The sequence below is a fragment of the Octopus bimaculoides genome, chromosome 1, assembly GCF_001194135.2.
Source record: "Octopus bimaculoides isolate UCB-OBI-ISO-001 chromosome 1, ASM119413v2, whole genome shotgun sequence".
In the NCBI taxonomy this organism is placed as follows: domain Eukaryota; kingdom Metazoa; phylum Mollusca; class Cephalopoda; order Octopoda; family Octopodidae; genus Octopus; species Octopus bimaculoides.
In genome coordinates, this window is record NC_068981.1 from 71,646,250 (window position 1) to 71,658,283 (window position 12,034).

At 36.8% G+C, this 12,034-nt stretch overlaps 1 protein-coding gene across 2 annotated transcripts in view; it reads right to left on the reverse strand.

The window, feature by feature from the left end:
- The window catches only part of LOC106879039 (aminopeptidase NAALADL1), a 36,274-nt gene that overhangs the window by 6,371 nt on the left and 17,869 nt on the right, over positions 1–12,034 (reverse strand). The window contains exons 4-8 of one of the 2 annotated variants that reach the window (XM_014928451.2): positions 11,025–11,157; positions 6,279–6,434; positions 4,037–4,135; positions 2,301–2,554; positions 1,011–1,145 (exon numbers count right to left, since the gene is read on the reverse strand). In XM_014928451.2, the coding sequence (XP_014783937.1) occupies positions 1,011–1,145; positions 2,301–2,554; positions 4,037–4,135; positions 6,279–6,434; positions 11,025–11,157 (777 nt within the window). Of the gene's footprint in view, positions 1–1,010; positions 1,146–2,300; positions 2,555–4,036; positions 4,136–6,278; positions 6,453–11,024; positions 11,158–12,034 lie in introns of both variants that reach the window. The other variant, XM_014928449.2, reaches the window with a different exon arrangement.

Sequence of the window (12,034 nt, forward strand, 5' to 3'; positions counted from 1 at the left end):
TTAGATAACATTTTGCAGAAATATATTTTCAAGGGAGTGTGGATTACATTAGATTGAAAATTCAAAGAAGTTTGAAATGAATAAGTGAAAATGTAGAGGTTATAGAAGTTAGTGGTAATGAAGTATGTGGAGAGATAACGAATGATAAATTCATCTAAAAAAAGGATAGAGTTTTTGCATGTACGTGTGAAACAAAGTAAAACTCTTTTTCTTTTTTTCTCTTTTTTCCTTGTTTCAGTCATTTGACTGTGGCCATGCTGGAGCACCATCTTTAGTCAAGCAAATCAACCCCAGGACTTATTCTTTGTAAGCCTAGTACTTATTCTATTGCCAAAAATTGCAAAGGGAAAATGCTTTAGTTTTTCAAATCTAATCTGCAACCTGGGGTTATTATATATATATTATATCCAGTTCCCTCAAAGAAAATGCATCAAGCTAAAGTAACCTTCTCAATTTTAACACATTTCGAGTAATCTTCATTTTATAACAGATTCATGGGGTATACTAACCCTTTAACATTTGGATTACTGTTAAATGTAAAGCTTATTTATTCATATCATTTTGAATTAATCATGCACTATCTAATAGCTTTGACACTTCAATGTTGTACTTGTTTAGTTTTAGAATGACATTGTAAGGTAGGCGTAAGAGGCTCAATCTAGCCAGTTTGAACATAAAACAACTGGAATATTTGAGCTGGATAGAGCTAGTTTAAGCAAAAAAGGGTTAAATGACTGGAATCATTTTTAACTAATCTTGTTATGTTTCTGTCCCCACCACAGAAAGGTGATGAAAATTAACAAATGAATTAACAAATTAACTCACTTCATTTTTGCATTTAACCAAATGAACTTAATTCTCTCTTAAGCAGAAAAAATACGAATATGCATAAATGATTAAATGCTTTCATACTGATTCCCTTATTTTTTATTTTCTTCAAAACAAAGCCTCCTGTATCAAATAAATTCAAGTAAGTATTCAATGCACAAAGCAAATAATATATAACATACCATATTCATGGCTCTCAGAATGAGAGCTGTTGCCATGTTATCTGTGTGTGCTGTAAAATGGTTACACCATTTTCCTGCCTTATCCATCAGATCCACATAACCAACACCACGACTATTCAAGATAAAACTATTTCTCTGCAAAAATACAAAAAAAAAAAAATAATAATAATAATGATAATAATAATAATAATAATAATAATAATAATATCTTGGTATAAAAGATGGGCTACAGCAAATATTCTGCTCAATACCACAGATTTGCTTGTCAGTTGTTTGACCTTAACCAGTTGAGCATGTCCCTAAGTGGCTCATGTGCATCTCTGATCATAAGCAGAAGTAGTGGGGAAGCATCATAGCCATGTGTTGAGAGGAATTGGGGGCAGAGTGAGTAATTCACCTCAGGAAACATAGGTGTTTTGTTCGACAACCTTAAACACCCTCGACCTGAAGAGTAACCGGGCCCCACCTACAAGGTCATGCACTGTTTATCTTAATAGGAGACCACCATGTCGTACACGTATGGTTGTGATGCATGCAACTGATGTACCCTTATCGAACAGGTAGTCATGATGGGTGTACTGGGCTTCGTATATTTTACCCCAGTGTCACTTTGATGGCATGCATGGCTTTCTCACATAATAATGATAATAACAACAATAATATATAGATTTTAGTGTGTGGATAGACATGAGAGTGGAGTGGCCTGCAACAGGTGAAGTGCATGAGAGAGCGTGAAGAGGGGAAGATCTGCTGGGAGTTTGACAGAAGTCAAGTAGTGTGTGTGTGTGTGTGAGAGAGAGAGAGAAAGGTGGGGGGGACATGGCCAAAAAGGACATTCATGTGTGCATGGCCACGATTTCACTTAGCTTGACATGTTTTCGCAAGCACAACAAATCACCAGAAGTCTCAGTCCCTTGTCATTTCCTCTGTAAGGCTCAACAACCAAAGGTCATATTTCACCAGTCTCTCAAAACACACTTTGTTGTACATGCACACTCACATTGCACATCCAGTGGAACACATTGGCTTCATTTCTTTCAAGCCTTTGCATGTCCTCTGCAGTCACAGTCCATGTTTCACTGCCATGTAGCATAGTTGTTTGCACACAGGTATCATACAATCTGCCTTTCACTCTGAAGGATATATATTAGTGTTTATACTGTTTTAATAATTCTTGTAGAAAATTATTTCCACTAAAAATTCATAGTTAACTAAATATCTTAACATGGAAAGGTTATGTGAAAGCTACAACGACAAAAGATAAAGAAACAACTTGAATGTTTTAGTTACCTTCAGGTATTCTTGGATCCCAGCTTCATCACTGCCTGTAACAGTACCCCATGAATAAAACTTGATGGTTCGCTGTGGATGCCATCCTTCTAATTTGCGAACATGCAAAAGACTGTATATTAATTCCAGTAACATAGCAGTGCTTGACAAACTGGCCATTTGGAAAAGACTGGAAACTGAACTGTTTAAAGTGAGTGAAGTTTCTGATTCAGCCGTTCCATACAGTCGTTGAGTTCCAACTAATACCATCTCATCTATAGAAATAATGAAACAAAACAATAAGGAATCTTGTTTCCTCAGAAATGTAGCAAGATGTCTGTAACAGTATTTATATATATGCTGCTTTCTGTGTTGTAGTGCTGCTAGAGTTATTCTTTTGTATTTCATCCCTTCAGGATGAAAAAGTAAGTATCTGCAGTACACTGGTGTTAAATCAAGTAGTGTTGTACCTCCTCCAACAATTTCTTTTTTTTTTTTAATGTTTAGTGAGAGAGAGAAGGCACTGTACTTATGACCTTTTATTTTATTTTATTTATTTATTTTTTTTTTGTCTTTGAGACTAATGGGATGGAGGGAAGTAGCTATTCTGAAACCAAATACCAGATCTGAATACTTTCAACAGAGTGAACTCCACAAAAGGCAAACGAGGATGAAATGGTAGCATTAAACCAAGAGATGAATTAAACCTACCACTCAAGTATATTCAGAATGCAAATTGCCTAAACAAGTACTGAAAGGCATTCCCAATCTAATGCATTTATCAATTCCACTAATCTATCATCCTGGACTGGTATTTTATTTTACTGACTCTAAAAGAATGAAAGATAATGCTGACCTTGCTGAGATTTGAACTCAGAACACAGAAAACTGGAAGAAATACTGCAAAACATTTTGTCCTATGCTCTAACAACTTTACCAAATTGCTGTCTTAGCCAAAATAAATAAATAAAATAAAAAGTAAAATATAATAAATAAATAATGTTTTCCCCAAAATATTAAATAAAATATAGGTTGTTGTTGTTTAGCACCAGGTTCATGCTAATTAAGTAGGCTTTTCATCAAAAGATAGGATGGTTTTGATTGTAATGTCTTTCATTAAAGGCATTCCAATGAAGACCATCCTATCTTTTATTCAAACATTGTATCTAGAACAACATTATCCAATGTCTTGTTCTTATAGGGGATTTATGTAGGCGGTCAATTTGTTAGAAACAGTAATCAAATATTCCACATATGTCTACACTTGATTTAGCATTTTTAAGATGATACACAACCTATCTGAAAAATACTAAAATCATGTTTGGGACAGCAAGTAACACTTCATAAACCATTGGGTTGCTGGTGAAGACATTGTTTCATCAAATGAAAAAGAATATTAATTGTAACATTATTTTCATAAATAGATACATCAGAAAGCTAAAACATAACATTAGTCTTCACTTTTTCAAGAGGGAATGAAAGAAAATCACTAATGAAATATCTTCAAGCATGTTTTTATTATTATTATTATTATTATTTTATTCCTTCAGTATTATTTGAAGTACATTTTCCTGATTATAGGATTATTTCAAAGTGAACCAAAATTACCATAAGAAAATAACATTTTTGCTTATCATTCTTCCAGCATCAAATATATATCTTTTAAATCAGACAAATTAATCTTAAGGCACAATGATCACTTTTAAGACAACAGTAAGAATCACACTGAATGAAAACATGGGAAATAATCAAGTTACCTGGTTTGGTTTTTCCATAGAGAGTTCCTTCAACATTGGACACAGTGTGGCTTTTCAAACAAGAATTGAACTTGAGATACAAAGTGTTGTGTCCCTCAACTATAAAAGTAAAACATATATAACTTATGGTAATCATCATCAACATCAGCATCATCATCATCACCCTTGTTTAACGTCTGCTTTCCTTGCTGGCATGGGTTGGATGATTTGACTGAGGACTGGCGAACCAGATGGTTGCACCAGGCTCCAATCTGATCTGGCAGAGTTTCTACTGCTGGATGCCCTTCCTAACACCAACCACTCCGAGAGTGTAGTGGGTGCTTTTATGTGCCACCAGCACAAGGGCCAGTCAGGCGGTACTGGCAATGGCCATGCTCAAATGGTGTTTTTTACGTGCCACCTGCACAGGGGCCAGTCCAGCGGCACTGGCAACGACCTCGCTCGAATATTTTTTCACATGCCACAGGCACAAGTGCCAGTAAGGCAACACTAGTAACAATCACGCTCAAATGGTGCTTTTTATGTGCCACTAGCATAGAAGCCAGTCAGCTGCTCTGGCAACGATCATGCTTGGATGGTGCTCTTAGCGCTCCACTAGCACGGATGCCAAATTTATCAACTATACTTCCAATCTGGTTATCTTTAATCATCAATCTTTAGTCTATCTGCTGTCTGATGATTAAGCCATTTACTTGACTTTTCAATATCAGAGATTAGTCATCACTGGATAATCAGTTCTACTGACTTCTAAACAATACTTGTGGAATCCAATTCTTTGTCATACCCACAAGAATATTTGAACACAAGCTAACATAGTAGTTTTATAGTGCAGCCACTGCTAAAATAGTGAGTTGTCCTATACTACTATACCTACATTCAGCTAATAGGTTGAATCTTTAGAACAGTGGGGCTGAAAATGAATGAAATTAAGATGAAGTATCTGGTAGAGAACATTAAGATTCCAGAGAAGATTATGAATGTAGACGGGAAGCCACTGGAGTTGGTTGAGGACTTTCTGTATTTGGGAGCAAAGATTGGGAACACAGAGAGTGATGTAGTTGAGAGGAAGAGCAAAGCCTGGGCGGCATGCAACAGTTTGTGATTTTTATGGAAACCAGACCTTCGTAAAGACCTGAAGATCTATCTCTTCATTGCTGCAGTGGAGTCTGTACAGGTCTGAGACTTGGACACTGATCAAGAAACTCAGTCAGATGGTGGATAGGTGTTACAAGAGAATGCTGAGGATGGCTCTGAACATTAATCAGTATACACTGAGGATGAAGAACTCAGAGTTGTAAGAGAGTCTCCCAATAGTTAGCTCAAAAATAACAGAGTTGATACTGCACTCAGTGCTCCTGTGGGAGCCCCTACACAGACATACTAGAAGAGGGAGACTGAGGATGACATAGACATATGTTGATGCCCTAAGGACAGATGCTGGTTTCTGGGAGACACAGGACATGGCAGCAATGATGAAGGACAAAGATCGCTGGAGAGAACTCGTCCATGGATCTTGGGAATTTTACCCACCCTAGATAGATACAAGTTGAGCACTGGGGTTAACGTAATCGACTTATTCCCTCCCTTGAAATAACTGGCCATATGCCAAAATTTGAAACCAATATTTCCCCATGACCAGACATGTTATCACAGAAGATTGGAAATGAAGAACACTGCTTGTGTGACAGGGACAATCATTTACAACTATCATGAGACGTCAAAGGAGAGAGTAACACACAAAAAATATATACATATAGCAGGAGTGGTTGTGTGGTAAGAAGCTTGCTTCCCAGCCACATGGTTCTGGATTCAGTCCCATTGTGTGGCACCTTGAGCAAGTGTCTTCTACTATAGCCTCAGACTGACCAAAGCCTTGTGAGCAGATTTGGCAGATGGAAACTGAAAGAAACCTGTTGTATATATATCTACGTGTGTGTGTGTGTCCATGTTTGTCCCCTGCCATTACCAATTGATAATTGGTGTTGGTGTGTTTACATCCCTGTAACTTAGCAGTTCAGCAAAAGAAACCGATAGAATAAGTACCAGGCTTAAAAATATAAGTACTGAGATCGATTCAGTCACCTAAAAATTCAAGGCAGTGCTCCAGCATGGCTGCAGTCTAATGACTGAAACAGGAAAAAGGTAAAAGATATACACACGCACATGCACACATAATGGACTTCTTTCAGTTTCCGTCTAACAAATCCATAAGAACGTCTATAAAGACAAAACAATATCATACCTGAATGGCTGATTCCAATATTGTATGTGGTGTTTAAACTTCCCCACCATGATATTGGTGCAGCAGTTGTATCAGCAAGAGTGGTAAAAATTCTCAGAGCAAGTGCAGCAGAGATATTGTATACAAGCATAGACTTATTGCCACCTTCATTCACATCTGAAAAATTAAATTCATCTAAAATACAAAAAAATTAATTTTAAAAGATAGGGAAGCATTGATACACACACAAAATATTACAGGGTGTTCTGGTAAAAAAATTTTCAGGAACAGCTTGATATATTGGTGAACAATCAACAGTATTTGAAATCAATGATTAATGATGAAGTTGAGAAAAGGTTAGCTGACAGGGAGGACTGGAAGCCATCTGGATATTGAAAAAAGTAAACTGTATCATGATAACTCACACCAGATATCAAAGTACTGACATCATGACCGCTGGTCAATGCTCCGTGAACACTGTAAAGGCTGTAAGATATGACAGCCGCAATGGAGGATATGATGCTGTGGCCAACAGGAAGAGACACAGCAGGTGTTCTGACTGTGTCTGCACACCAGGATTCATCCCCAAGTCTTTGAATAAGACTTTAGGCTCAATTCAAAGTTATGTGAAGGTGCTGTAGACTATAGTCAAACCCTAGCTTGAGAGGGTTGCTGCTGGAAGGCCATATATGTGGAAGCAGAATTCAGCTCCTTGTCATACTTCCAGAAAGAGTCAAAAATAGCTCTCAGAGAATTTCTATGACTTCACCAAACCCAATTTCTGACTTCCTAATTCTCCCAATTGTAATCCCATGCATTACTATACGTGGAACATGGTTGAGAAGACACCAATTGCTCTGCTTGCAACACCAAAGCTTCCCAGGGATGCAGTGAGAAGCACATGCACCAGGTTCCAGAACCATCTTGAGGCTGTAGTGGAAGCTGAGGGTGGCTACTTTGAGTAAACTATTACCTCCCATCCATAATCTAGATAATATATTTTGCACTTTTAAAATACTTTTATTATTGTGCTTTCTTTTCCTTTTATGCAAACTGTCAAATTTAGCCCAAACACTCTGCATATATAAATTAGAATTTATATCACTGATAAATATTCAAATAATGAAAAAGGAACATAATAAGGTATTAATAGCTTTGTACTGAGGAGATGCAACTGAATTAAAATAGTAGCTATTATATGAAAAAATTCAGTACTTTTACTGCAGAAAGCAGATATATCTACTCAAAATTTCATTACCTTTAGCTGCAGAAAGCAATTTATCTTTTGTTGAGGAATGTCATGTTTGAAACTAATTTCTATTGAGATATGTTAAGTTTATTGAGACAATGTGACTTGGAGAAAATACCAATTCTATTTTTGGTTGATATTTAATATCATTATTGGAATAACCATGAAATTTAATTTTGTAGCTTAAAGGGTTAATTAAGTATGTTATAACTGAAAAAAACAAAAACAAAAAAAAAACAAGAAATTTGAATTAAATGCATAAAGGTCATGATATACTTCATTCCTTTAAGCTTATATTTACTTCATGAATATTAACTTGTGACAAGACAATTCCCTCTCTTACTAGAGGGGGCTCTCTATGCAAGGTCTTTCAGGAAAGTGAAAAAAAAAACTTATTTATTCAAAGGTCAAAAATGTGCACTTAATAGTGCAAGGGTGACAAGTCAGAGTTAAGGAACAAAGAGTTATGTCACCTGCTTAGAGAAATGATGATTGTAGGTCCATCAGACTTACACAAAATTTTAAGTTATGTAGCCCAGTTTGTGTGTAATGGTTTCTGTCTAATATATTTCAGTACTCGGGTGTAGCTGATAAACACTACCCAATCACAATATATCTACACACACACACATATATATAATGCATGTTAGTGTATTGATCATTTTCTTAATAGCTGTCAAATTAACACCAGCATGCATATGTATATACTCAAATGTAAATTTAGATGCATTTTCTATTTATATTTAACCATGAACTGGGGTTTTTTTCATTGTGGCAATGGTAGTAATTTTATGATCTTCCCTGTGTTACCAACTTACACGTTTTACATTTTTAAGGTTTAGTCAGAAGATGGCGGGCAGTACCTGTAAACTTTTTGCTAGACTTCTAAGGATGGTATGAGAAAAAGAGGAAGGAACAACTGATTGGTTATCCTCAAAATGAGACCTAGTCTGAATGCTTGAAGAAAAATGGACTTTACACAGCTGGTAAAACACACTCACTTGATGAAATATCTCAAACACTTTCTTGAGTGTGTCTTTCATGCCTTCATAAGAACATGTGCTATGTGCTAGTTTTCCATTTTCTTCCTTTACAGTGCCACATAAAAAGCACTTAGTTCACTCTGCTGGGTGGTTGGTGTTAGGAAGAACATCCAGTTGTAAAAACCCTGCCCAAACAGACACAGAAGTCTGGTGCAGGTTCCTGCCTAGCTGTCTCCTGTCAAACCATCCAACCCATGCCAGCATAGAAACCAGACCTTAAACAATGATAATGATGATGAAATACTAGAAATACTTGGGTAAAGCGATTTGAAATTATTATAGCTTTTGATGAAGAAATTCATACCAAATGAGAAAATCATTCAAACCTGTACCTGAAATTCTCATATTCATCATCTTCATCATCATCATCGTTTAACGTCCGCCTTCCATGCTAGCATGGGTTGGACGATTTGACTGAGGACTGGTGAAACCGGATGGCAACACCAGGCTCCAATCTAATTTGGCAGAGTTTCTACAGCTGGATGCCCTTCCTAACGCCAACCACTCAGAGAGTGTAGTGGGTGCTTTTACGTGTCACCCGCACGAAAACGGCCACGCTCGAAATGGTGTCTTTTATGTGCCACCCGCACAAGAGCCAGTCCAGGGGCACCAGCAATGATCTCACTCGAAAAACCTCATGTGTCACTCGCACAAGAGCCAGTCCATGGGCACTGGCAACGATCTCGCACGAAAGATATCATGTGTCGCCCGCACATGAGCCAGTCCAGGGGCACTGGCAACGATCCCGCTCGAAAGATTTCATGTGTCGCCCGCACATGAGCCAGTCCGGGGGCACTGGCAAACGATCCCGCTCGAAAAAGCCTCATCAAGTTTATGTGTAATAGTCTAACTCCAGAGTCTTTATGAGTATCAATGGATGCTAGGTTGCATAAACATTCACATATGTTGAGAGGCAATGATACAAACACCACAAGTCCATGTTGTGTTCTTGGCAAATCTGTGTAAACTAGCCAAATTTTTACATCTTCCTCCCATTCTGTTAATGATTCTTTTTATTAGACAAAATTAGTAGTTGTTCACCGAAATTCCCCATTGAATCCAAATGTACAAGCTATACTAGAAATAATATTTCTTGTTATACTAGAACCTATGGCAATTGCTACCACTGTGAAGGCTCATCACATTACATATACTGCTTTGTCATCATAAACACAGCAACGTTTACAGCAGCCATTTCTATATATAATTATATGCGTTTATCATGGAGATGGTGTCCAAAAAACAAGAGATAAACAAATGAGCAATAAATGAATCATATCCATATACTTTATAAATGGAACAAATGATAACTTCATTGACACTAAATTCACAGTCCCAAGAAGGGAAGCTTCCACTGTCATATTTTCTTGATCATTTCTACCTTTACTAGTTGAGAATACACTTGTAGCGAGGCATAAAGAAGCCAGTGACGTTTTGGAACAGCGAGATCTCGCCTGCAACCATTGCCATATGTGAGACAAAAACAAGATCTCACCTGCAACCATTATTTAAGGAAAAGACATTTTCTCTCTCGTTCTTCTCACGCTGACGCTGAGAAGACACTTTGAAGCCAGGAGCTCACAGCAGACTTTCGTCCTGCTGTGATACCACATGCATTGTCTCCAGAGGTTATTGAACCTCGTGTATGGGAGAGAAGGCTAGCTGCGCACTGCTGTGAAGATGGTTACTGAAAGCAAACCCCTTGTATGAAGCACCTGTGAATAAATGGTTATTGAATTTACCCCACCTGAGAACTTCATTCTTCGTATTTCCAGCTCCTTGAATCAAAAGAATAATTATAATGGAAGAAGATACCCCAAAAGTATCATAAAAACCTTCCTTCCATTATACACTCCTCTACATCATTTGTTAGGATCAAGCACCTTTGTATTTTTTTCTGTTCATTGATTCTATGTTGACGGATGAGTAATAAATCTGCAGAAAAAATAGCCACAGCACAGTCATGTAAGCACAAACAATATTCAGAGTGCATTTGGGGTAGGTGAGCATTGTAGATGAGTACGAAGAATGGATACGCTTTTGTAGTGCAAGCAAAATCTTTGACTGATTGTCCTTTTTGTTATCACAGATCAATTTGCGATATGCATAACATAATTTACAACTGAGCGTACCATGCAATTCTGAATCAGTGATAAATGAGGTTGCATGTATATATGGTTCACTTACCTATGCCAAGGACAACAACTCGTATTGGCCTTGCAGATACATACAACAAGGAAGCTAATCCAGTAATCTAATAACAGTACTGTCTTGCACATAACGTATTTTGTTTCTTTTCTCTAGTTCCTAGCAGGAGTGGCATTATCTTTCATACTCCAAGGATGAAAAAATAAGTACTCTAAATATAGTCAATATCTTCCCTACAAAAATTGTTTTTGTGCTTACATAAGACATAAATATCTGAAAATTTATATAAAATTTTTATTACGGCCATAAAAAACAAAATGTTATTACCTGATGAGATATATGAGATAGCATAGCTGTCAGATTTTGGATAGTTTTCAGCATGCCAACGTGCCTCAGTGTTACTTTCCGGGTCAGTGTATAAAAGAACTCCGCGTAGTCCAGCCATTTGAGCATTATATATCTATAATACAAAAAAACAAACCTTCAGTTATTATTCTTTATCATATAGACAATTAACAACAATTAAAGTTTCACAGTCAATATGACTTAAAACTGTGATTTCCAACTCCATTGAAAATCACTAAGCATTTATGAAACCATCTTTATTTCACTAAAGGGGCCAAATCTAAAATGGACAATCACTATTTTTATAATATTATTTCAAACAAAGTGAGTTGGCAGGGTCATTAGAGTTTTGCTTGTGATCTGATTCACTGCATTCTGAGTTCAAATCCTGCTAAGTTTAATTTTGCTTGTCATCCTAACATTGTTGATAAATAACGTAGAAGCGCAATTCTGGAAGCAATTCTTTTTTTCTTTCTTAGTCTATATTTTCCTTTCATCTCTTTCTCTTGGAATCAGTTATTTTATGTTATGAGAAAGGTTATGGAAGACCATTCTCAGCATCACTTTTTTCAGATATTCGAGGATGATTAAGCAAGGGCAGGCAACTTCTCATAAAAAATTTTTTAAAACTTATATGAAACATTCTCTTACCAAAAATATCTGTTTAACAGATATTTTTGGTAAGAGAATGTTGATTTCGAAACTATAGTACACGGATAATTTATATTTATGTAATTTTCATTGTCTTGCCCGCATACATTTTGGTATTTCGCTGAATTTCATTTGAGAACAATAAGGTCTTAGTAGACACATTACATGTGATCTTCTTCTAGCACATTAACAGTCCACCTAGTGGTCTTCTTTATATATACATATATTGACATTCGTGCGGGTGACACGTAAAAGCACCCACTACACTCTCTGAGTGGTTGGCGTTAGGAAGGGCATCCAGCTGTAGAAACTCTGCCAAATCAGACTGGAGCCTGGTGTTG